The following is a 26,583-nucleotide window of genomic DNA, read 5'->3' as shown; positions in this document are numbered from 1 at the left end:
CCCGAAGACACAGGAACACGATTAGGCCATTTGGCCCATCGAGTCCATGCCGCCATTTCATCACAGTCGATCCATTTCCCCCCTCACCCCTCACCTTCCCAACCGCTCCCTCTCTCCCTCACCTCCAGGAGGGAGGGGCGGCTGAGGGGCCCCAGGCCTCGCCGAGGCGGAGGTGGGAGAGCCGGAAGCGGGCCTCCAGCTGGGAGGCGAGGCGGCGGAGGGCCAGGAGGGCCAGCAGGGCCTGGGAGAGCAGCAGGGCCAGGTAGAACAGCGAGGAGGCCCACTCGGCCGGCAGCACCCAGAGGTGGGGGGTCAGCAGCTGGAACAGCAGCATCGGCAGCTGGAGCAGGAGGGTGAGGAGCCACGAGCCGGCCAGCTGGGGCACCTGAGGGATGGAGGGAGGAGGGTGAGTGACAGACAGAGGGGAGGGAGGGGGATGGGGGGACTGTATTTGACTCCCTCCTCCCTCCTCCCTCCTCCCCCCTCCCCCTCCCCCTCCCCCTCCTCCCCCTCCCCCTCCCCCCTCCTCTCTCCCCTTTCCCCTCCTCCCTCCCCCCTCCCCCTCGTCTTATCCCTCCTCCATCCCTTCCAACTCCCCCCTCCTCATCCCTTCCAACTCCCCCCTCCTCATCCCTTCCAACTCTCTCTCCTCCTATCTTCCCCTCCCTCCCCTCCTATCTTCCCCTCCCTCCCCTATCTTCCCCTCCCTCCCCTCCTCCTCTTCCCCTCCCTCCCCTCCTCCTCTTCCCCTCCCTCCATCCTCCACTCCCTCCACTCCCTCTATCCTCCCCTCCCCTCCATCCATCCCTTCCCCTCCCCTCCATCCATCCCTTCCCCTCCCCTCCCCTCCATCCATCCCTTCCCCTCCCTCCCCTCCATCCATCCCTTCCCCTCCCTCCCCTCCCCTCCCCTCCATCTTCCTATCCTCCCCTCCCCTCCCCTCCATCTTCCTATCCTCCCCTCCCCTCCATCTTCCTATCATCCCCTCCCCCTCCCCCCCTCGCTGACCTTCTCCTGCAGATTGCCGACATATCCCAGGTACAGCCGGACGACCTCGACCAGCGTCATCACCAGTATCAGCGCAATCAGCGTGATTCGATAGTATGCGCTCAGGTGTTCGTACTGGGGGGGTGAGACCGGAGAGACGCCATCAGACGTCGGAGCAGAATTAGGCCATTCAGCCCATCGAGTCTGCCCCGCCGTTCCATCGGGGTTGATGTATTATCCCTCTCAACCCCCCCCAACTCGCCTGACTTCTCTCTGACTAATGAGGAACCTGTCAAACTCTGCTTCAAATATACCCAGTGACTCGACCCCCACAGCCCTCTGAGCAATGAATTCCAGATTCACCCCCCTACCCACCCCGCTGCTACCGTGGGTACCACAGTGTTGGAGGGGAGAGTGTGACTCCATCACAGCTGGGGGAGTCTGAGTGAGATCGGGGTTCAACCCCCATCGACCCTCCGTAAGGAGTTTCTACGTTCCCTCCCCGCGAACACGTGCGTTTCCTCCGGGTGACACGGTTTCCTCCTGCTGCTCAAAGACGTACCGGTTCGTAGGTCAGCTGGACATTGCGAACAGTCCCGTGAGCAGGCTGGGGTTCGGGAGTGGCTGGGCGACCCAGATCAAAGGGAGTCTTCCACACTGTATCTCAAAATAAATGTTTCTCTTCATCTCCGTTCTAAATACACATCCCTCCATCCTAGACTCCCCCACTACAGGAAACATCCTCTCCACATCCACTCTATCTGTGTCCTCTGGTCCGAGACTCCCCCACTACAGGAAACATCCTCTTCGTATCCACTCTATCTGTGTCCCCTGGTCCTAGACTCCCCCACTACAGGAAACATCCTCTCCACATCCACTCTATCTGTGTCCTCTGGTCCTAGACTCCCCCACTACAGGAAACATTCTCTCCACATCCACTCTATCTGTGTCCTCTGGTCCGAGACTCCCCCACTACAGGAAACATCCTCTTCGTATCCACTCTATCTGTGTCCTCTGGTCCTAGACTCCCCCACCATAGGAAACATCCTCTCCACATCCACTCTATCTGTGTCCTCTGGTCCTAGACTCCCCCACTACAGGAAACATCCTCTCCACATCCACTCTATCTCTGTCCTCTGGTCCGAGACTGCCCCACTACAGGAAACATCCTCTCCACATCCACTCTATCTGTGTCCTCTGGTCCTAGACTCCCCCCACTATAGGAAACATCCTCTCCACATCCACTCTATCTGTGTCCTCTGGTCCGAGACTCCCCCACTACAGGAAACATTCTCTCCACATCCACTCTATCTGTGTCCTCTGGTCCTAAACTCCCCCCACTATAGGAAACATCCTCTCCACATCCACTCTATCTGTGTCCTCTGGTCCGAGACTCCCCCCACTACAGGAAACATTCTCTCCACATCCACTCTGTCGAGGCCTTTCACCATACGATAGATTTCAATGATATTCAATAACCTTTCAATATTCTTTTAAACTCTAGTGGGTAAAGGCCCATAAATCAGAGTATTGAGTACAGGAAGACAGGGTGTTATGTTGAAGTTGTATCAGACGTTGGTGAGATCTAATTTGCAGTAACACACATAAAAGTTGCTGGTGAACGCAGCAGGCCAGGCAGCATCTGTAGGAAGAGGTGCAGTCGACGTTTCAGGCCGAGACCCTTCGTCAGGACTAACTGAAGGAAGAGTGAGTAAGGGATTTGAAAGTTGGAGAGGGAGGGGGAGATCCAAAATGATAGGAGAAGACAGGAGGGGGAGGGATAGAGCCAAGAGCTGGACAGGTGAAGGCAAAAGGGGATACAAGAGGATCATGGGACAGGAGGTCCGGGAAGAAAGACAAGGGGGACGGACCCAGAGGATGGGCAAGGGGTATAGTCAGAGGGACAGAGGGAGAAAAAGGAGAGTGAGAGAAAGAATATGTGTATATAAATAAGTAACAGATGGGGTATGAGGGGGAGGAGGGGCATTAGCGGAAGTTAGAGAAGTCAATGTTCATGCCATCAGGTTGGAGGCTACCCAGACAGAATATAAGGTGGTGTTCCTCCAACCTGAGTGTGGCTTCATCTTTACAGTAGAGGAGGCCATGGATAGACATGTCAGAATGGGATGTGGAATTAAAATGTGTGGCCACTGGGAGATCCTGCTTTCTCTGGCGGACAGAGCGTAGATGTTCAGCAAAGCGGTCTCCCAGTCTGCGTCGGGTCTCGCCAATATATAAAAGGCCACATCGGGAGCACCGGACGCAGTCTATCACCCCAGCCGACTCACAGGTGAAGTGTTGCCTCACCTGGAAGGACTGTTTGGGGCCCTGAATGGTGGTAAGGGAGGAAGTGTAAGGGCATGTGTAGCACTTGTTCCGCTTACACGGATAAGTGCCAGGAGGGAGATCAGTGGGGAGAGATGGGGGGGACGAATGGACAAGGGAGTTGTGTAGGGAGCGATCCCTGCGGAATGCGGGGGGGGGGAGGGAAAGATGTGCTTAGTGGTGGGATCCCGTTGGAGGTAACTTCCGCCAACTCTACTCTTAAACGCATCTCCCCCTTTTCACGTACATCTGCTCTCACTCCATCCTCCCACCACACCACTAGGAATAGGGTTCCCCTGGTCCTCACCTACCACCCCACCAGCCTCCGGGTCCAACATATTATTCTCCGTAACTTCCGCCACTTCCAACGTCCTTCCAGGTGAGGCAACACTTCACCTGTGAGTCGACTGGGGTGATAGACTGCGTCCGGTGCTCCCGATGTGGCCTTCTATATATTGGTGAGACCCGACGCAGACTGGGAGACCGCTTTGCTGAACATCTACGCTCTGTCCGCCAGAGAAGGCAGGATCTCCCAGTGGCCACACATTTTAATTCCACATCCCACTCCCATTCTGACATGTCTATCCACGGCCTCCTCTACTGTAAAGATGAAGCCACACTCAGGTTGGAGGAACAACACCTTATATTCCGTCTGGGTAGCCTCCAACCTGATGGCATGAACATCGACTTCTCTAACTTCCACTAATGCCCCACCTCCCCCTCGTACCCCATCTGTTACTCATTTACACACACATTCTTTCTCTCTCTCTCCTTTTTCTCCCTCTGTCCCTCTGACTATACCCCTTGCCCATCCTCTGGGTTCCCCCCTCGCTTGTCTTTCTTCCCGGACCTCCTGTCCCATGATCCTCTCATATCCCTTTTGCCTATCACCTGTCCAGCTCTTGGCTCCATCCGTCCCCGTCCTGTCTTCTCCTATCATTTTGGATCTCCCCCTCCCCCTCCCACTTTCAAATCCCTTACTCGCTCTTCCTTCAGTTAGTCCTGACGAAGGGTCTCGGCCTGAAGCGTCGACTGTACCTCTTCCCGGAGATGCTGCCTGGCCTGCTGCGTTCACCAGCAACTTTGATGTGTGTTGAGTCAATTTCCGGCATCTGCAGAATTCCTGTTGTTTTTCTAATTTGGAGTATTGGTTTTGGTCACCGACCTACAGGAAAGATGTAAACAGGGTTGAAAGAGTACAGAGAAAATTTACAAGGGTGTTGCCGGTTCTGGGGGACCTGAGTTATCAGGAAAGATCGAATCGGTCAAGACTTCATTCCTGGGAGTGTAGAAGATTGAGAGGAGATTTGATAGAGGTATACAAAATTATGAGGGGAATCGATAGGGTAAATGCAAGCAGAGTTTTCCCACTCTCAGGTGGGACAACAACCAGAGGTCAGGGGTGAAGGGTGAAAGGTGAGAGGTTTAAGGGGAACGTGGAGGGGAAAGTTCTTCACTCGGAGGGGAGGGGAGGGTGCGGGACGAGCTGCCAGCACAAGTGGTGAACGCCAGCTCGATTCCAACGTCGAAGAGAAGTTTGGACGGGTACACGGACGGGAGGGGTGTGGAGGGGATGTGGTCCCGGTACCGGTCGATGGGAGTTGGCAGTTTAAATGTTTCAGCACAGACTAGATGGGCCGAAGGGCCTGTGCTTTTATTCCGTCTCTCTATTCTGCATTGTTATCATTTTACCTTGTTCTAGCTCGGTGCACAGCCTGGGACGGGAATACCAACGCCCTCGAATGGAAAATCCGGCAAAAAGTCGTGGACACAGCCCAGTCCGTCACGGGTAAAGCCCTCCCCAGCACTGAGCCCGTCTACACGGGGCGTTGTCGCAGGAAAGCAGCATCCATCATCAGGGACCCCCACCACCCAGGACGTGCTCTATTCTCACTGCCGCCGTCAGGAAGGAGGTACAGGAGCCTCAGGACCCACACCACCAGGTTCAGGGACAGTTATCACCCCTCAACCATCAGGAAGGAGGTACAGGAGCCTCAGGACCCACACCACCAGGTTCAGGGACAGTTATCACCCCTCAACCATCAGGAAGGAGGTACAGGAGCCTCAGGACCCACACCACCAGGTTCAGGGACAGTTATCACCCCTCAACCATCAGGAAGGAGGTACAGGAGCCTCAGGACTCACACCACCAGGTTCAGGGACAGTTATCACCCCTCAACCATCAGGGAGGAGGTACAGGAGCCTCAGGACCCACACCACCAGGTTCAGGGACAGTTATTACCCCTCAACCATCAGGAAGGAGGTACAGGAGCCTCAGGACCCACACCACCAGGTTCAGGGACAGTTATCACCCCTCAACGATCGGGAAGGAGGTACAGGAGCCTCAGGACCCACACCACCAGGTTCAGGGACAGTTACTACCCCTCAACCATCGGGAAGGAGGTACAGGAGCCTCAGGACCCACACCACCAGGTTCAGGGACAGTTATCACCCCTCAACGATCGGGAAGGAGGTACAGGAGCCTCAGGACCCACACCACCAGGTTCAGGGACAGTTACTACCCCTCAACCATCGGGAAGGAGGTACAGGAGCCTCAGGACCCACACCACCAGGTTCAGGGACAGTTATCACCCCTCAACCATCGGGAAGGAGGTACAGGAGCCTCAGGACCCACACCACCAGGTTCAGGGACAGTTATCACCCCTCAACCATCGGGAAGGAGGTACAGGAGCCTCAGGACCCACACCACCAGGTTCAGGGACAGTTATCACCCCTCAACCATCAGGAAGGAGGTACAGGAGCCTCAGGACCCACACCACCAGGTTCAGGGACAGTTATTACCCCTCAACCATCAGGAAGGAGGTACAGGAGCCTCAGGACCCACACCACCAGGTTCAGGGACAGTTATCACCCCTCAACGATCGGGAAGGAGGTACAGGAGCCTCAGGACCCACACCACCAGGTTCAGGGACAGTTACTACCCCTCAACCATCGGGAAGGAGGTACAGGAGCCTCAGGACCCACACCACCAGGTTCAGGGACAGTTATCACCCCTCAACGATCGGGAAGGAGGTACAGGAGCCTCAGGACCCACACCACCAGGTTCAGGGACAGTTACTACCCCTCAACCATCGGGAAGGAGGTACAGGAGCCTCAGGACCCACACCACCAGGTTCAGGGACAGTTATCACCCCTCAACCATCAGGAAGGAGGTACAGGAGCCTCAGGACCCACACCACCAGGTTCAGGGACAGTTATCACCCCTCAACCATCGGGAAGGAGGTACAGGAGCCTCAGGACCCACACCACCAGGTTCAGGGACAGTTATCACCCCTCAACCATCGGGAAGGAGGTACAGGAGCCTCAGGACCCACACCACCAGGTTCAGGGACAGTTATCACCCCTCAACCATCAGGAAGGAGGTACAGGAGCCTCAGGACCCACACCACCAGGTTCAGGGACAGTTATCACCCCTCAACCATCAGGAAAGAGGTACAGGAGCCTCAGGACCCACACCACCAGGTTCAGGGACAGTTATCACCCCTCAACCATCAGGAAGGAGGTACAGGAGCCTCAGGACCCACACCACCAGGTTCAGGGACAGTTATCACCCCTCAACCATCGGGAAGGAGGTACAGGAGCCTCAGGACCCACACCACCAGGTTCAGGGACAGTTATCACCCCTCAACCATCGGGAAGGAGGTACAGGAGCCTCAGGACCCACACCACCAGGTTCAGGGACAGTTACTACCCCTCAACCATCGGGAAGGAGGTACAGGAGCCTCAGGACCCACACCACCAGGTTCAGGGACAGTTATCACCCCTCAACCATCGGGAAGGAGGTACAGGAGCCTCAGGACCCACACCACCAGGTTCAGGGACAGTTATCACCCCTCAACCATCGGGAAGGAGATACAGGAGCCTCAGGACCCACACCACCAGGTTCAGGGACAGTTATCACCCCTCAACCATCAGGAAGGAGGTACAGGAGCCTCAGGACCCACACCACCAGGTTCAGGGACAGTTATCACCCCTCAACCATCAGGAAGGAGGTACAGGAGCCTCAGGACCCACACCACCAGGTTCAGGGACAGTTATCACCCCTCAACCATCAGGAAGGAGATACAGGAGCCTCAGGACCCACACCACCAGGTTCAGGGACAGTTATCACCCCTCAACCATCAGGAAGGAGGTACAGGAGCCTCAGGACCCACACCACCAGGTTCAGGGACAGTTATCACCCCTCAACCATCAGGAAGGAGGTACAGGAGCCTCAGGACCCACACCACCAGGTTCAGGGACAGTTATCACCCCTCAACCATCAGGAAGGAGGTACAGGAGCCTCAGGACCCACACCACCAGGTTCAGGGACAGTTATCACCCCTCAACCATCAGGAAGGAGGTACAGGAGCCTCAGGACCCACACCACCAGGTTCAGGGACAGTTATCACCCCTCAACCATCAGGAAGGAGGTACAGGAGCCTCAGGACCCACACCACCAGGTTCAGGGACAGTTATCACCCCTCAACCATCAGGAAGGAGGTACAGGAGCCTCAGGACCCACACCACCAGGTTCAGGGACAGTTATCACCCCTCAACCATCAGGAAGGAGGTACAGGAGCCTCAGGACCCACACCACCAGGTTCAGGGACAGTTATCACCCCTCAACCATCAGGAAGGAGGTACAGGAGCCTCAGGACCCACACCACCAGGTTCAGGGACAGTTATCACCCCTCAACCATCAGGAAGGAGGTACAGGAGCCTCAGGACCCACACCACCAGGTTCAGGGACAGTTATCACCCCTCAACCATCAGGAAGGAGGTACAGGAGCCTCAGGACCCACACCACCAGGTTCAGGGACAGTTATCACCCCTCAACCATCAGGAAGGAGGTACAGGAGCCTCAGGACCCACACCACCAGGTTCAGGGACAGTTATCACCCCTCAACCATCAGGAAGGAGGTACAGGAGCCTCAGGACCCACAATCTACGGACTCACTTCCAGGACTCTTCATCTCGTGTTCTCGATATTTATTATTATTATTATTTCCTTTCTTTTTGTATTTGTGCTGTTTGTTGGCTTTTGCACACTGGTTGAAGGCCTGAGTTGGGGCGGTCTTCCATTGATTCTGTGATGGGTTTATCGAGGATGCCTGCAGGAAAACGAATCTGAGGGTTGTATATGGTGACATACGGTTGTCCCGATTTGCGTCCTGTGGACATTGGCCGGTATTTTCTCCGTTCCTGCAGAATTTGTTTTCTCTCCTCACGAGGCCGAGCTGCTAGCTGGGCGCTCAGCCCAGCACGAGTGGAAGCCGTGCGAGGGGCCAGCCGGATTCGTACCGGGGACCTCTCCCCTCGCAGACCGGAGCAGACACCACCGGCTGGCTCTAACGTGCACCTACCTTGATAGTGAACCGTACTCGAACTTGGTCCCCCGATCACTTTCGCACGGTCGGTACAGCGTTAACGCAGCAAACGCTTTCCACGGGGTTATAGTCTGTCTTCAATATGCTAGCTGAGGGGAAATTCAACACCAGCCCCTGGAATCTGCCAGTCCGATTCTCCCTCCGCAACGCAGCCCTCGACCTCCGGACCGACAGGCCACAGTCGGAGAACACAGACCCGTTCAGCCCTGGGACCGGCCCTCCGCCCACAATGTCGTGCCGATAAATTAGTCGTCAAATGGCCAACTGCACACAGTGCCCATATCCCTCACCTCCGTGTGCCTGTGGTCAAGGTCTCTCCTCACATCCCCCTCTCCCCTTCAATGCCTGCCCTCTGGGATTAGGCATTTCTAAAACCATTGACTTCAGGAGATATATAACCATATAACAATTACAACACGGAAACAGGCCATCTCGGCCCTTTTAGTCCGTGCCGAACTCTTACTCTCACCTAGTCCCACCGACCCGCACTCACCCCACAACCCTCCATTCCTTTCCTGTCCATATATCTATCCAATTTAACTTTAAACGACAACATCGAACCTGCCCCAACCACTTCTGCTGGAAGCTCGTTCCACACAGCCACCACTCTCTGAGTAAAGAAGTTCCCCCTCGTGTTACCCCTAAACTTTTGCCCTTTAACTCTCAACTCGTGTCCTCTTGTTTGAATCTCCCCCACTCTCAATGGAAAAAGCCTATCCACGTCAACTCTATCTATCCCCCTCATAATTTTAAATACCTCTATCAAGTCCCCTCTCGACCTCCTAGACTCTAAAGAATAAAGACCCAACTTGTTCAACCTTTCTCTCTAACTTAGGTGATGAAACCCAGGTAACATTCTAGTAAATCTTTTCCGTGCTCTCTCAATTTTGTTGACATCTTTCCCATAATTCGGTGACCAGAACTGTACACAATACTCCAAATTTGGCCTTACCAATGCCTTGTACAAGTTCAACATTACATCCCAACTCCTATACTCAATGCTCTGATTTATAAAAGCCAGCATACCAAAAGCTTTCTTCACCACCCTATCCACATGAGATTCCACCTTCAGGGAACTATGCACCGTTATTCCTAGATCCCCCTGTTCTACTGCATTCTTCAATACCCTACCATTTACCATGTATGTCCTATTTTGATTAGTCCTACCAAAATGTAGCACCTCACATTTATCAGCATTAAACTCCATCTGCCATCTTTCAGCCCACTCTTCTAACTGGCCCAAATCTCTCTGCAAGTTTTGAAAACCTACTTCATTATCCACAACGCCACCTATCTTAGTATCGTCTGCATACTTACTCATCCAATTTACCACCCCATCATCCAGATCATTAATATATATGAGAAACAACACTGGACCCAGTACAAATCCCTGAGGCACACCGCTAGTCACCGGCCTCCAATCTGACACACCACTACTCTCTGGTGTCCTTATTGTAAGGACAATACACACCCGTGCAATCATCTGTTTGAACTTCATCCATCTGGCAGATGTTATAAGGTTCTCTCTGCCCGCACTTCCAGACTGAAAAATAGCTTCTTCCCCCAGAGCTGTAATTGCTCTGAACCAGTCGATCATGCATCATCAGTTTGCAGACGACACAAAGGTTGGTGGTGTTGTAGATAGTGTGGAGGATTGTCAAAGATTGCAGAGAGACATTGACAGGATGCAGAAGTGGGCTGAGAAGTGGCAGATGGAGTTCAACCCGGAGAAGTGTGAGGTGGTACACTTTGGAAGGACAAACTCCAAGGCAGAGTACAAAGTAAATGGCAGGATACTTGGTAGTGTGGAGGAGCAGAGGGATCTGAGGTACATGTCCACAGATCCCTGAAAGTTGCCTCACAGGTGGATAGGGTAGTTAAGAAAGCTTATGGGGTGTTAGCCTTCATAAGTCGATGGATAGAGTTTAAGAGTCGTGATGTAATGATGCAGCTCTATAAAACTCTGGTTAGGCCACACTTGGAGTACTGTGTCCAGTTCTGGTCGCCTCACTATAGGAAGGACGTGGAAGCATTGGAAAGGGTACAGAGGAGATTTACCAGGATGCTGCCTGGTTTAGAAAGTATGCATTATGATCAGAGATTAAGGGAGCTTTACTCTTTGGAGAGAAGGAGGATGAGAGGAGACATGATAGAGGTGTACAAGATAATAAGAGGAATAGATAGAGTGGATAGCCAGCACCTCTTCCCCAGGGCACCACTGCTCAATACAAGAGGACATGGCTTTAAGGTAAGGGGTGGGAAGTTCAAGGGGGATATTGGAGGAAGGTTTTTCACTCAGAGAGTGGTTGGTGCGTGGAATGCACTGCCTGAGTCAGTGGTGGAGGCAGATACACTAGTGAAGTTTAAGAGACTGCTAGACAGGTATATGGAAGAATTTAAGGTGGGGGGTTATGTGGGAGGCAGGGTTTGAGGGTCGGTACAACATTGTGGGCCGAAGGGCCTGTACTGCACTGTACTATTCTATGTTCTATTTCCTATGTATGTCCTATTTTGATTAGTCCTACCAAAATGTAGCACCTCACATTTATCAGCATTAAACTCCATCTGCCATCTTTCAGCCCACTCTTCTAACTGGCCCAAATCTCTCTGCAAGCTTTGAAAACCTACTTCATTATCCACAACGCCACCTATCTGAGTATCATCTGCATACTTACTCATCCAATTTACCACCCCATCATCCAGATCATTAATGTATATGACAAACAACATTGGACCCAGTACAGATCCCTGAGGCACACCACTAGTCACCGGCCTCCAATCTGAGACACAGTTATCCACCATTACTCTCTGGCGTCTCCCATCCAGCCACTGCTGAATCCATTTTACTACTTCAATATTAATGCCTAACGATTGAACCTTCCTAACCAACCTTCCGTGTGGGACCTTGTCAAAGGCCTTACTGAAGTCCATATACACAACATCCACCGCTTTACCCTCGCCAACTTTCCTAGTAACCTCTTCAAAAAATTCAATAAGATTTGTCAAACGTGACCTTCCGCGCACAAATCCACGTTGACAGACACTGTCTATCTAGATAATTATATGTACCATCTCTAAGAATACTTTCCATCAATTTACCCACCACTGACGTCAAACTCACAGAGGACAGAGTACCCCCCCCTCCTCCATATACATGGAGAGGTAGTGGAAAGTGTGGAAAACCTAAAGTTTGTTGGAGTTATGTTGTCAAAGCAGTTGGCATGGACCACCAACACCTCGCTGCTTGTGACATATAGGAGGCACAACAAAGACTCTTCTTCCTCAGAAAGCTGAAACAGGCCAAACTCCCACAGAAGCTAACTTCGACAGAAGCACGATTGAAACCATCCTGACCCACAGCCCCACAGCCGCTGAGTTGACAAGGCCCGCGTCGCGTGGTGAAGGCAGGCGGCCCGGCGAATTGTCAGGATGGAGCTCCCGGGACTGGACGCCATCTCTTCCGGCTCCTTTCTCAGGAGGAAAGCGATCAGCATAACCAGAGACACCACACACCCCCGGCCACTCCCTGTTCGAGGAGAACGCAGGGCGACTCGGACAGGCTGGGTGAGTGGGCAGATGCAGTTTAATGTGGATAAATGTGAGGGTATCCACGTTGGTGGTAAGAACGGGAAGGCAGATTATTATCTAAATGGAGTCAAGTTAGGAAAAGGGGAAACACAACGAGATCTAGGTGTTCTTGTACATCAGTCACTGAAAGTAAGCATGCAGGTACAGCAGGCAGTGAAGAAAGCTAATGGCGTGCTGGCCTTCATAACAAGGGGAATTGAGTATAAGAGCAAAGAGGTCCTTCTGCAGCTGTACAGGGCCCTGGTGAGACCACACCTGGAGTACTGTGTGCAGTTTTGGTCTCCAAATTTGAGGAAGGACATTCTTGCTATTGAGGGAGTGCAGCGTAGGTTCACCAGGTTAATTCCCGGGATGGCGGGACTGTCATATGTCGAAAGATTGGAGCGACTGGGCTTGTATACTCTGGAATTTAGATTGAAGCATATAAGATTATTAAGGGATTGGACACGCTGGAGGCAGGAAGCATGTTCCGAATGTTGGGGGAGTCCAGAACCAGAGGCCACAGTTTAAGAATGAGGGGTTGGCCATTTAGAACGGAGTAGAGGAAAAACTTTTTCACCCAGAGAGTGTTGGATATATGGAATGCTCTGCCCCAGAAGGCTGTGGAGGACAAGTCTCTGGGTGCTTTCCAGAAAGAGATGGATAGAGCTCTTAAAGATAGTGGAGTGAAGGTTATGGGGATAAGGCAGGAACTGGATACTGATTGTGGATGATCAGCCATGATCACAGTGAATGGCGGTGCTGGCTTGAAGGGGCCGAACGGCCTACTCCTGCACCTATTCTCTATTGAAAGCGATCAGCATAACCAGAGACACAGCATGCCCCGGCCACTCCCTGTCTGACCCGCCGCCGTCCGGCAAAAGGTTCAGGGCACTGAAAGCCGGAACGAATCGACTGAGGGAACAGCTTCTATCCCAGAGCTGTGGCCTCCATCACACCACTCCCACAATGACCGAAACTGTGAGCACACACAAGGACTGAAATACTTGCACTAAACCGCACTTTCTGCATTACTGCGATATTCTGGTACTGCTGCAACTTATTTTCTGCTACGTTATCTATTTAATACTGTTTTTCTATTACTGCCTTGTTTTTATCTACTGCTTTATTTAATTGCCTGAGAGGAAGCCAAACAGAGCTTCATTGCACCTAGGGGGTCTGGGAATACAGATACAAAATTCCCTAAAAGTGGGGTCACAGGTAGATCGGGTCGTAAAGAGAGCTTTTGGTACATTGGCCTTTATTAATCGAAGTATTGAGTATAAGAGCTGGAATGTTATGATGAGGTTGTATCAGGCATTGGTGAGGCCGAATCTGGAGTATTGTGTTCAGTTTTGGTCACCAAATTACAGGAAGGATATAAATAAGGTTGAAAGAGTGCAGAGAAGGTTTACAAGGATGTTGCCGGGACTTGAGAAACTCAGTTACAGAGAAAGGTTGAATAGGTTAGGACTTTATTCCCTGGAGCGTAGAAGAATGAGGGGAGATTTGATAGAGGTATATAAAATTATGATGGGTATAGATAGAGTGAATGCAAGCAGGCTTTTTCCACTGAGGCAAGGGGAGAAAAAAAACCAGAGGACATGGGTTAAGGGTGAGGGGGGAAAAGTTTAAAGGGAACATTAGGTGGGGCTTCTTCACACAGAGAGTGGTGGGAGTATGGAATGAGCTGCCAGACGAGGTGGTAAATGCGGGTTCTTTTTTAACATTTAAGAATATATTGGACAGATACATGGATGGGAGGTGTATGGAGGGATATGGTCCGTGTGCAGGTCAGTGGGACTAGGCAGACAATGGTTCGGCACAGCCAAGAAGGGCCAAAGGGCCTGTTTCTGTGCTGTAGTGTGACAATAAAGATCATCCCATCCCCTATCTGTGCTCTCATAATCTTATAAATCCCTTTCGGATCTCCCCTCAGCCTGACGTCGGCGAGGACGGGGGGGGCGGGGGGCGCCGGTCAGCCTCTCTTCCTCTCCCTCTGCAGGAGGGGCGATCGATGCTGACTGGGGCTGATTCAAGACCAGGGGTTCCCCACCATTTCTGTGCTGTGGGACTCTTCCCCCCCACCGCCCCCCGGTTCTAAACACAAGGCAGTGTCCACGACCCCCACCCCCCGTGGACAGCCACGACCCTCTGGCCGGATGCGGGGGAGGGGGGTCACTGGATCACGCACGATGTTCTGCCGACGGTGGGGGGAGAATTCAGAAATCAGAGGTTTGCGGAGATTCACAGAAACATAGAAAATAGGTGCGGGAGTAGGCCATTCGGCCCTTCGAGCCTGCACCGCCATTCAGTATGATCATGGCTGATCATCCAACTCCTGTACCAGCCTTCCCTCCATACTCCCTGATCCCTTTAGCCACAAGGGCCATATCTAACTCCCTCTTAAATATCGCCAATGAACTGGCCTCAACTGTTTCCTGCGGCAGAGAATTCCACAGATTCACCGCTCTCTGTGTGAAGAAGTTTTTCCTCATCTCGGTCCTAAAAGGCTTCCCCTTTATCCTCAAACTGTGACCCCTCGTTCTGGACTTCCCCAACATCGGGAACAATCTTCTGCATCTAGCCTGTCCAATCCCTTTAGGATTTTATACGTTTCAATCAGATCCCCCCTCAATCTTCTAAATTCCAGCCTAGTCGATCCAGTCTTTCATCATATGAAAGTCCTGCCATCCCAGGAATCAATCTGGTGAACCTTCTTTGTACTCCCTCTATGGCAAGGATGTCTTTCCTCAGATTCGGGGACCAAAACTGCTCACAATACTCCAGGTGTGGTCTCACCAAGGCCTTGTACAACTGCAGTAGTACCTCCCTGCTCCTGTACTCGAATCCTCTCGCTATAAATGCCAGCATACCGTTCGCCTTTTTCACCGCCTGCTGTACCTGCATGCCCACTTTCAATGACTGGTAGAACGACGTCCAAAACTTTAACCGACTTCCCCAGACGCACGGTCCTGGACGGATCGGGGGGGGGGTGGGGGGAAGGGCCCGGCGGAGCGGAGCGGGAGATGACCGCGGGGGGCCGACCCTTCACCTTCCAGACTTGCTCCGCCTTCCCTGCTGTCGTTCAAAGTGAATTTACGAGCAGAGTACGTACACGGCGGCATGTATGACCCCGAGATGCATCTTCCTGCCGGCATCCGCAGTAAATCGAGGGAGTAATCACTCTAACAGGAGCAATGAAAGACCGGCCAACTCGGGCGTTCAGTCAGATTGCAGGAGACAACAAACCGTGCAAATACAAAAAGGAAGAAATAATAATAAATAAATGAGCAATAAATATCCAGAACATGAGATGAAAAGTCCTTGAAAGTGAGTCCATAGGTTGTAGGAACGTGATGGGGCGAGTGAGATTCAAGAGCCTGATGGTTGAGGGGTGATAACTGTCCCTGAACCTGGTGGTGTGGGTCCTGAGGCTCCTGTACCTCCTTCCTGATGGTTGAGGGGTGATAACTGTCCCTGAACCTGGTGGTGTGGGTCCTGAGGCTCCTGTACCTCCTTCCTGATGGTTGAGGGGTGATAACTGTCCCTGAACCTGGTGGTGTGGGTCCTGAGGCTCCTGTACCTCCTTCCTGATGGTTGAGGGGTGATAACTGTCCCTGAACCTGGTGGTGTGGGTCCTGAGGCTCCTGTACCTCCTTCCTGATGGTTGAGGGGTGATAACTGTCCCTGAACCTGGTGGTGTGGGTCCTGAGGCTCCTGTACCTCCTTCCTGATGGTTGAGGGGTGATAACTGTTCCTGAACCTGGTGGTGTGGGTCCTGAGGCTCCTGTACCTCCTTCCTGATGGTTGAGGGGTGATAACTGTTCCTGAACCTGGTGGTGTGGGTCCTGAGGCTCCTGTACCTCCTTCCTGATGGTTGAGGGGTGATAACTGTTCCTGAACCTGGTGGTGTGGGTCCTGAGGCTCCTGTACCTCCTTCTTGATGGTTGAGGGGTGATAACTGTCCCTGAACCTGGTGGTGTGGGTCTGAGGCTCCTGTACCTCCTTCCTGATGGTTGAGGGGTGATAACTGTTCCTGAACCTGGTGGTGTGGGTCCTGAGGCTCCTGTACCTCCTTCCTGATGTCAGCAGTGAGAAGAGAGCACGTCCTGGGTGGTGGGGGTCCCTGATGATGGATGCTGCTTTCCTGCGACAACGCTCCGTGCAGACGTGCTCAATACTGGGGAGCGCTTTACCCGTGACGGACTGGGCCGTATCCACTACCTTTCTGTAGGATTTTCCATTCAACGGCAATATACTCTCCACCACACGAGCTTGTCAAAGTTTTGGATGTCGTGACGAATCTTCATCTTCTGCCAGCTCCACCGCCCGGGTCTGGGTTGACTCGTTCTTCGCCTGGATCCTCCCCTTTGACTGGGCGACACAACCAGGAGCTCAGCTCCAGACGTCACCGCCCACGGGAGCTCTGGAGACTTGGCACCACGACAAGGTGACGACAGCTCCGCGTGTCGTGGGATCTTGCCGTGGGTGACCGCCGGACGTGGGTAGGACGCGGAGCCGGGCTGTGGAGTGGCAGATGCAGTTTAACTGGGAAAAGTGTGGAAGTGATTCACTTTGGAAGGTCGGATTTGACGGCAGAGGGCAGGGTTAATGGCAGAATTCCTAGCAGTGTGGGGTTTGGTGTGTTGGCCTTCGTTTGTCAGGAAATTCAGTCCAAGAGTTGCAAGGTAAAGTTACAGCTCTATAAAACCCACACTTCGAGTATTGTGTTCGTGTCTGGTCACCTCATTGTAGGAAGGATGTGGAAACTTTCGAGATTGTGCAGAGGAGATTGACCAGGACGCTGCCCGGATTAGAGAGGGTGCAGAGGAGATTGACCAGGACGCTGCCCGGATTAGAGAGGGTGCAGAGGAGATTGACCAGGACGCTGCCTGGATTAGAGAGGGTGCAGAGGAGATTGACCAGGACGCTGCCCGGATTAGAGAGGGTGCAGAGGAGATTGACCAGGACTCTGCCCGGATTAGAGAGGGTGCAGAGGAGATTGACCAGGATGCTGCCTGGATTAGAGGGGGTGCAGAGGAGATTGACCGGGATGCTGCCTGGATTAGAGAGGGTGCAGAGGAGATTGACCGGGATGCTGTCTGGATTAGAGAGGGTGCAGAGGAGATCGACCAGGACGCTGCCTGGATTAGAGGGGGTGCAGAGGAGATTGACCGGGATGCTGCCTGGATTAGAGGGGGTGCAGAGGAGATTGACCGGGATGCTGCCTGGATTAGAGAGGGTGCAGAGGAGATTGACCAGGATGCTGTCTGGATTAGAGAGGGTGCAGAGGAGATCGACCAGGACGCTGCCTGGATTAGAGAGGGTGCAGAGGAGATTGACCAGGACGCTGCCTGGATTAGAGAGGGTGCAGAGGAGATTGACCGGGACGCTGCCTGGATTAGAGAGGGTGCAGAGGAGATTGACCAGGACGCTGCCTGGATTAGAGAGGGTGCGGAGGAGATTGACCAGGATGCTGCTTGGATTAGAGAGCGTGCAGAGGAGATTGACCGGGATGCTGCCTGGATTAGAGAGCGTGCAGAGGAGATTGACCGGGATGCTGCCTGGATTAGAGAGGGTGCAGAGGAGATTGACCAGGACGCTGCCTGGATTAGAGAGGGTGCAGAGGAGATTCACCAGATTGAACACTGAACAACCCCTGGGGGTGCCGGAACCCCGACAGATCCACCCCCCTCCCTCCCTCCCTTCCTCTCCCGGTAACCCCCCCCCCTGTCTCACCTTGACTTGGAACATGACAAGGTGACAGACCCACCAGAAGGGGAAGTAGACGCAATTGAAGTAGAGAGAGATCTGCAGGGGGAGGCTGCAGACGGACGTCTGGCCTGGGGTGGGGAGATATGAGACGGGGAGGGGGGGTGGTTAGTGTGTGGAATATCCATTCCCCCTCTCCCCCTCTCCCTCTCTGCATTACCCCTCCCCTCCTCCAGCCCATCTCTCCCTCTGTCCTGGGGGGCCACACCCACAGAGGGAGGCTGGAGACTGAGGAGGGTTTGAGGTGTGGTGTCCCTCCCCTACCTCCCTGCACCCCTCCACGGCTCTGACACGCCCTCGAACGTGACCACTGCCCCCCTGCCATGAAACTCCAGCCCCCTCTTTCTCTCCCTCCAGCCCACAACCCTGACTCACTTCCATCCCTCCCTCGGTCCAAACACACCCTCCTTCCCAGCCCCTGTCTCCTCCCTCCCTTGCTCGCCTCCTCCCCTCTCCCCTACACTCCCCCTCCACTACAATCTCCCCCCTCCCCTCTCCCTCTGTCCCTCTTTCCCCGTCCTTCTTGCCCACAATCTCATTCCCCCCTCCCTCCACCTCTCTCCTCTCCCTTCCCTCCCTCCCCTCCCTTCTCGCCCCTTCCCTTCCCATCGGCCCCCCACACCCTCTCACACCCCTCTCCCTTTCTCCTCTCCCCTTCACCCTTCCTCCTTCTCCCCTTCCTCTTCCTCCCGTCACGCGCTCCCCTACGCCCTCTCCCCTTCCCCCTCTCCTCCTCTCCCTACCCACCTCTCCTCCTACCCCCTCTCCCCTACCCCCTCTCCCTACCCCTCTCCCTCTACCCCCTCTCCCTACCCCTCTCCCTCTACCCCCTCTCCCTCAACCCCTCACCCTCTCCCCAACCCCTCACCCTCACCCTCTCCCCTACCCCTCATCCTCACCCTCTCCCCTACCCCTCTCCCTCCTCACCCTCTACCCCTACCCCTCTCCCTCCTCACCCTCTCCCCTACCCCTCACCCTCTCCCCTACCCTTCTCCCCTACTCCCTCTCCCCTCCCCCTCACCCTCTACCCCTACCCCTTTCCCTCCTCACCCTCTCCTACCCCTCTCCCTCCTCACCCTGTCCCCTCACCCTCTCCCCTACCCCTCTCCCCTCTCCCCTACCCCTCTCCCTACCCCTCACCCTCTCTCCTCACCCTCTCCCTCCTCACCCTCTCTCTCCTCACCCTCTCTCTCCTCACCCTCTCCCCTACCCCTCTCCCTCCTCACCCTCTCCCCTTGCCCTCTCCCCCTACCCCTCTCCCCTACTCCCTCTCCCCTACTCCCTCTCCCCTACTCCCTTTCCCCTCCTCCCTCTCCCCTCCCCCTCACCCCTCCCCCTCACCCCTCTCCCTCTCCCCTCACCCTCTCCTCTACCCCTCACCCCCTCTCCCTACCCCTCTCCCCTACCGCTCTCCCCTACTCCCTCTCCCCTACTCCCTCTCCCTACCCCCTCACCCTCACCCCCTCTCCCTACCCCTCTCTCTACCCCTCACCCTCTCCCCTCACCCTCTCCTCTATCCCTCTCCCCTACCCCTCACCCCCTCTTCCTACCCCTCACCCTCTCCTCTATCCCTCTCCTCTCACCCTCTCCCCTACCCGTCACCCCCTCTCCCTACCCCTCTCCCTCCCCCTCACCCTCTCCCATACCCCTCTCTCTCCCTCTCCCCTCACCCTCTCCCCTCTCCCCTCACCCTCTCCCCTACCCCTCACCCTCTCCCCTACCCCCTCTCTCCCTCTCCCCTACTCCTCTCCCCTCTCCCCTACTCCTCTCCCCTCTCCCCTACACCTCTCCCCTCTCCCCTACTCCTCTCTCCTCTCCCCTCACCCTCTCCCCTACTCCTCTCCCCTCACCCTCTCCCCTCACCCTCTCCTCTATCCCTCTCCCCTCACCCTCTCCCCTACCCCTCACCCCTACCCTTCACCCTCTCCCCTACCCCCTCTCTCCCTCTCCCCTACCCTTCACCCTCTCCCCTACCCTTCACCCTCTCCCCTACCCCCTCTCTCCCTCTCCTCTACCCCTCACCCCCTCTCCCTACCCCTCTCCCCTCACCCTCTCCCCTACCCTTCACCCTCTCCCCTACCCCCTCTCTCCCTACCCCCTCACACCCTCTCCCTACCCCTCACCCTCTCCCATACCCCTCTCTCACCCTCTCCCCTACTCCCCTCACCCTCTCCCCTCACCCTCTCCCCTCACCCTCTCCCCTCACCCTCTCCCCTCACCCTCTCCCCTACCCCTCTCCCCTACTCCTCTCCCCTACCCCTCTCCCCTACTCCCCTCACCCTCTCCTCTATCCCTCTCCCCTCACCCTCTCCCCTCACCCTCTCCCCCTCTCCTACCCCTCACCCCCTCTCCCTACCCCTCTCCCCTCACCCTCTCCCCTACCCCTCACCCTCTCCCCTACCCCTACCCCCTCTCTCCCTACCCCCTCACACCCTCTCCCTACCCCCTCACACCCTACCCCTCACCGTCTCCCCTACCCTTCACCCTCTCCCCTACCCCCCCTCTCCCTACCCCTCACCCCCTACCCCTCACCCTCTCCCATACCCCTCACCCTCACCCTCTCCCTGCCCCTCTCCCTCTCCCTACCCCTCTCCCCTCACCCTCTCCCTACCCCTCACCCTCTGCCTACCCCTCACACCCTCTCCCTACCCACTCTGCCTACCCCCTCTCCCTACCCCTCACACCCTCTCCCTACCCCTCTCCCCTCACCCTCTCCCTACCCCTCACCCATTCCCTACCCCTCACCCTTTCCCTACCCCTCACCCTCTCCCTACCCCTCACACCCTCTCCCTACCCCTCTCCCCTCACCCTCTCCCTACCCCTCACCCATTCCCTACCCCTCACCCATTCCCTACCCCTCACCCTCTCCCTACCCCTCACCCTCTCCCTACACCTCACACCCTCTCCCTTCCCCTCTCCCCTCACCCTCTCCCCTACCCCTCACCCTCTCCCCTACCCCCTCTCTCCCTCTCCCCTACTCCTCTCCCCTCTCCCCTACACCTCTCCCCTCACCCTCTCCCCTCACCCTCTCCCCTCACCCTCTCCCCTCACCCTCTCCTCTATCCCTCTCCCCTACCCCTCACCCCCTCTCCCTACCCCTCTCCCCTACCCTTCACCCTCTCCCCTACCCCCTCTCTCCCTCTCCCCTACCCTTCACCCTCTCCCCTACCCCCTCTCTCCCTCTCCCCTACCCCTCACCCCCTCTCCCTACCCCTCTCCCCTCACCCTCTCCCCTACCCTTCACCCTCTCCCCACCCCCTCTCTCCCTACCCCCTCACACCCTCTCCCTACCCCTCACCCTCTCCCATACCCCTCTCTCACCCTCTCCCCTACCCCTCTCCCCTACTCCCCTCACCCTCTCCCCTCACCCTCTCCTCTATCCCTCTCCCCTCACCCTCTCCCCTCACCCTCTCCTCTATCCCTCTCCCCTCACCCTCTCCCCTCACCCTCTCCCCTCACCCTCTCCCCTCACCCTCTCCCCTACCCCTCTCCCCTACTCCCCTCACCCTCTCCCCTCTCCTCTCTCCTCTCCCCTCACCCTCTCCCCTCACCCTCTCCCCCTCCCCTACCCCTCACCCCCTCTCCCTACCCCTCTCCCCTCACCCTCTCCCCTACCCCTCACCCTCTCCCCTACCCCTACCCTCTCTCCCTACCCCCTCACACCCTCTCCCTACCCCCTCACACCCTACCCCTCACCCTCTCCCCTACCCTTCACCCTCTCCCCTACCCCCCCTCTCCCTACCCCTCACCCCCTACCCCTCACCCTCTCCCATACCCCTCACCCTCACCCTCTCCCTACCCCTCTCCCTCTCCCTACCCCTCTCCCCTCACCCTCTCCCTACCCCTTACCCTCTGCCTACCCCTCACACCCTCTCCCTACCCACTCTCCCTACCCCCTCTCCCTACCCCTCACACCCTCTCCCTACCCCTCTCCCCTCACCCTCTCCCTACCCCTCACCCATTCCCTACCCCTCACCCTTTCCCTACCCCTCACCCTCTCCCTACCCCTCACACCCTCTCCCTACCCCTCTCCCCTCACCCTCTCCCTACCCCTCACCCATTCCCTACCCCTCACCCTCTCCCTACCCCTCACCCTCTCCCTACCCCTCACACCCTCTCCCTACCCCTCTCCCCTCACCCTCTCCCTACCCCTCACACCCTCTCCCTACCCCTCTCCCTCCTCACCCAGGTGACCCGCCGTCCCGCAGCCGATCTCCATGGCAGCCGGGGCGGCTCCCGGATCCTTCAGGGGCGGGGCCCGGGACCTTCAGGGGCGGGGCCCGGGACCTTCAGGGGCGGGGCCGCGCGCCTCGCGTCACCGGACCTCCCGCCCAGCCGTCGCCCGGGAGAAGGGGGCGGGGCCTGTTGACGTCATCCGGTCACGTTGGGCGCTTTGTGAGCCGGCGGCCGCCGTCGCCCGGGGCAACCAGTCGCTCGGTCCGCGCCATGGAGGAGAAGGACGACGCTGAGAAGCTGCTGCTCAAGCGCATTCGCGCCTTCGAGGACGTCATCGACGCCGACCAATTGCCCTTCCAGCCAGGTGACTGTTACAAAGATGGGCGGCGGTGTGACTGTGGTGGGGCGCGCCATCTTTCCTCCTGGCCCGATAACCGCCAGCATCAGATATGGTGGCGTGTGCCTAGAAGGCGGGGTTGGGGGAGCGTGGACGTGGACGGCGCCATCTTTGATGCTGGCGGTTCCGTGGTATTGTCTGGCGTTGGGCGGCATCAGGGAGAGGGCGAGGCCGTTCGGCCCCTCTAATCCCGTCGTCAGAGAACGCTACTGGCCCATTGCATTTCTCATTATTGTAAATTGTAAATAATATGTATTGAATTGCTGATAATAATGTACTAGTCTTAGTCATAGTCATAGTTTATTGATCACGGGTGAAATTGGTTTTCGTTACAGTTGCTCTGTAAATAATAAATAATAATAGAACCATAAATAGTTAAATAGTAATATGTAAATTATGCCAGTAAATTATGAAATCAGTCCAGCACCAGCCTATTGGCTCAGGATGTCTGACCCTCCAAGGGAGGAGTTGTAAAGTTTGATGGCCACAGGCAGGAATGACTTCCTATGACGCTCTGTGCTGCATCTCGGTGGAATGAGTCTCTGGCTGAATGTACTCCTGTGCCCAACCAGTACATTATGTAGTGGATGGGAGACATTGTCCAAGATGGCATGCAACTTAGACAGCATCCTCTTTTCAGACACCACTGTCAGAGTGTCCAGTTCCATTCCAACGTCACTGGCCTTACGAATGAGTTTGTTGATTCTGTTGGTGTCTGCTACCCTCAGCCTGCTGCCCAGCACACAACAGTGAACATGATCGCACTGGCCACCACAGACTCGTAGAACATCCTCAGCATCGTCCGGCAGATGTTAAAGGGCCTCAGTCTCCTCAGGAAATAGAGACGGGTCTGACCCTTCTTGTAGACAGCCTCAGTGTTCTTTGACCAGTCCAGTTTATTGTCAATTCGTATCCCCAGGTATTTGTAATCCTCCACCATGTCCACACTGACCCCCTGGATGGAAACAGGAGTCACCAGTACCTTAGCTCTCCTCAGGTCTACCACCAGCTCCTTAGTCTTTTTCACATTAAGCTGCAGATAATTCTGCTCACACCATGTGACAAAGTTTCCTACCGTAGCCCTGGACTCAGTGTCATCTCCCTTGCTGATGCATCCAACTATGGCAGAGTCATCCGAAAACTTCTGAAGATGACAAGACTCTGTGCAGTAGTTGAAGTTAGCTAGTGTATAATGTATAATATATAATATGCGATGTTATATTAGCATATTTTCTAAAGAGAGAGAAAATCAGTGTTGAAGGAGCGGGACAGATGAGGAGAATGGGCAAAGAGGTGGCAGGTGGAGTACGGTCCGGTGTTGGAAAGTGTATTTTTCATGCACATGAGCAGAAGGAATCAGTGGGTAGTGAATTCCGAAATCGGAGGTGCAGGTGGACTCGACTAGGATTTTCTAAGGTTTTTAGTCTGTAGTGGGGAAGGCAAATCCATTTCTGGGCCGCCCTCTGCAACCGGAAGACAGCAGTGTGTACGAATTGGTGATAATTATCTCCTCCTCGCTGACGATCAACACTGGCGCACCTCAGGGGTGTGTGCTTTAGCCCACAGCTCTACTCTCTGTATACACATGACTGTGTGGCTAGGCATGGCTCTAACAGCATCTATAAATTTGCTGACGATACAACCACTGTGGGTAGAATCTCAGGTGGTGACGAGAGGGCGTACAGTCACTGAAAGCAAGCATGCAAGTACAGCAGGCAGTGAAGAAAGCTAATGGCGTGCTGGCCTTCAGAACAAGGGGAATTGAGTATAAGAGCAAAGAGGTCCTTCTGCAGCTGTACAGGGCCCTGGTGAGACCACACCTGGAGTATTGTGTGCAGTTTTGGTCTCCAAATTTGAGGAAGGACATTGTTGCTATTGAGGGAGTGCAGCGTAGGTTCACCAGGTTAATTCCCGGGATGGCGGGACTGTCATATGTCGAAAGATTGGAGCGACTGGGCTTGTATACTCTGGAATTTAGAAGGATGAGAGGGGATCTGATTGAAACATATAAGATTATTAAGGGACTGGACACGCTGGAGGCAGGAAGCATGTTCCCGCTGACGGGGGAGTCCAGAACCAGAGGCCACAGTTTAAGAATGAGGGGTAGACCATTCAGAACGGAGTTGAGGAAAAACTTTTTCACCCAGAGAGTGGTGGATATGTGGAATGCTCTGCCCCAGAAGGCTGTGGAGGACAAGTCTCTGGATGCTTTCAAGAAAGAGATGGACAGAGCTCTTAAAGATAGTGGAGTGAAGGTTATGGGGATAAGGCAGGAACTGGATACTGATAGTGGGTGATCAGCCATGAGCCGGCTCGAGGGGCCGAATGGCCTTCTCCTGCACCTATTCTCTATTGAGATATGCCAAGTGGTGCCACAGCAACAACCTGGCACTCACCGCCAGTCAGACTGAAGAGCTGATTGCGGTCTTCAGGAAGGGTAAGAGGAAGGAAGACATACCGATCCTCATCGAGGGGTCAGAAGTGGAGAGAGTGAGCAGCTTCGAGTTCCCGGGTGTCGAGATGCCTCGAGGTCCCAGCATACCGACGTAGTCATGAAGAAGGCAAGACAGAGGCTCGTCAGTACCTCCAGTTGAACCCTTGTCTTTTTGTGCGTTTTTCCCCCCGAGCCGTCATTGCGTGGTTTTGTATTACCATGTGCTCCTGTCCCCGCTCCGGCCCCTGTATTACTGAATGCTCCGTCTCTCGTTATTACCTGTGTCGCTGCCACCTCTGTCTCATCGTGCTCCACCTATCAGCTGCCTCTCTGTTTACTGCTCAGTCTATTCCAGTCCTTCGCTTTCACCCTGTTTGCTGCCAGATTGTGCCAGAGATTAGGCATGTCAACAAGATCTTCGACAGTTCTACCGTGGGGAGCATTCTGACAGGCTGCATCGCCGTCTGGTACTGCACAGGGCCGAAAGAAGCTGCAGAGGGTTGTAGATCAGCTCCATCCTGGGCACTAGCCTACAAAGTACCCAGGACATCTTCAGCGAGCGGTGTCTCAGAAGAGCAGCGTCCATTATTAAGGACCTCCAGCACCCAGGGCATGTCCATTTTCTCACTGATACCATCAGGCAGGAGGTACAGAAGCCTGAAGGCACACACTCAGCGATTCAGGAACAGCTTCTTCCCCTCTGCCCTCTGATTCCTGAATGGACATTGAACCCTTGGACACGACCTCACTGTTTTGAATATACAGTACTTCTGTTTTTTGTTTTTGCACTATTTTTAATCTATTCACTATACACACACTGTAATTCATTTGTGGTCAGTGTGGACATGGTGGAGGATTACAAATACCTGGGGATACGAATTGACAATAAACTGGACTGGTCAAGGAACACTGAGGCTGTCTACAAGAAGGGTCAGAGCCGTCTCTATTTCCTGAGGAGACTGAGGTCCTTTAACATCTGCCGGACGATGCTGAGGATGTTCTACGAGTCTGTGGTGGCCAGTGCTATCATGTTTGCTGTTGTGTGCTGGGGCAGCAGGCTGAGGGTAGCAGACACCAACAGAATCAACAAACTCATCCGTAAGGCCAGTGATGTTGTGGGGATGGAACTGGACTCTCTGACGGTGGTGTCTGAAAAGAGGATGCTGTCTAAGTTGCATGCCATCTTGGTCAATGTCTCCCATCCACTACATAATGTACTGGGTGGGCACAGGAGTACATTCAGCCAGAGACTCATTCCACCGAGATGCAGCACAGAGCGTCATAGGAAGTCATTCCTGCCTGTGGCCATCAAACTTTACAACTCCTCCCTTGGAGGGTCAGACACCCTGAGCCAATAGGCTGGTCCTGGACTTATTTCCTGGCATAATTTACATATTACTATTTAACTATTTACGGTTCTATTACTATTTATTATTTATGGTGCAACTGTAACGAAAACCAGTTTCCCCCGGGATCAATAAAGTATGACTATTTACTAATTTTCACTTTTGTCTTCTATATTATGTATCGCA

At 54.7% G+C, this 26,583-nt stretch overlaps 1 protein-coding gene across 1 annotated transcript; it reads right to left on the bottom strand.

Moving 5' to 3' along the window:
* Positions 1-22,330, bottom strand: LOC134341794 (transmembrane protein 17-like). Its single transcript, XM_063039723.1, has 4 exons — positions 22,230-22,330; positions 18,012-18,115; positions 1,009-1,122; positions 1-385 (listed from the first exon to the last, which is right to left on the bottom strand). The coding sequence occupies exons 1-4, from the start codon at positions 22,261-22,263 to the stop codon at positions 119-121; spliced, it is 519 nt and encodes a 172-aa protein (XP_062895793.1). The 5' UTR covers positions 22,264-22,330; the 3' UTR covers positions 1-118.
* Positions 22,331-26,583: the final 4,253 nt, after the last annotated feature.

Source organism: Mobula hypostoma, unplaced genomic scaffold (assembly GCF_963921235.1).
Source record: "Mobula hypostoma unplaced genomic scaffold, sMobHyp1.1 scaffold_66, whole genome shotgun sequence".
Taxonomy (NCBI): domain Eukaryota; kingdom Metazoa; phylum Chordata; class Chondrichthyes; order Myliobatiformes; family Myliobatidae; genus Mobula; species Mobula hypostoma.
The sequence above is the reverse complement of the archived record's forward strand: the minus strand, read 5'-3'. Positions and strand labels throughout refer to the sequence as shown.

Excerpts from the sequence above, each read along its gene's own strand:
- LOC134341794 (XM_063039723.1), bottom strand. The coding sequence starts at position 22,263 with ATGGAGATCGGCTGCGGGACGGCGGGTCACCTGG. Across the intron at positions 18,116-22,229 it reads CGGGACGGCGGGTCACCTGG|GCCAGACGTCCGTCTGCAGC; the intron begins GTGAGGAGGGAG and ends TCCCCACCCCAG. Across the intron at positions 1,123-18,011 it reads TTGTCATGTTCCAAGTCAAG|TACGAACACCTGAGCGCATA; the intron begins GTGAGACAGGGG and ends TCACCCCCCCAG.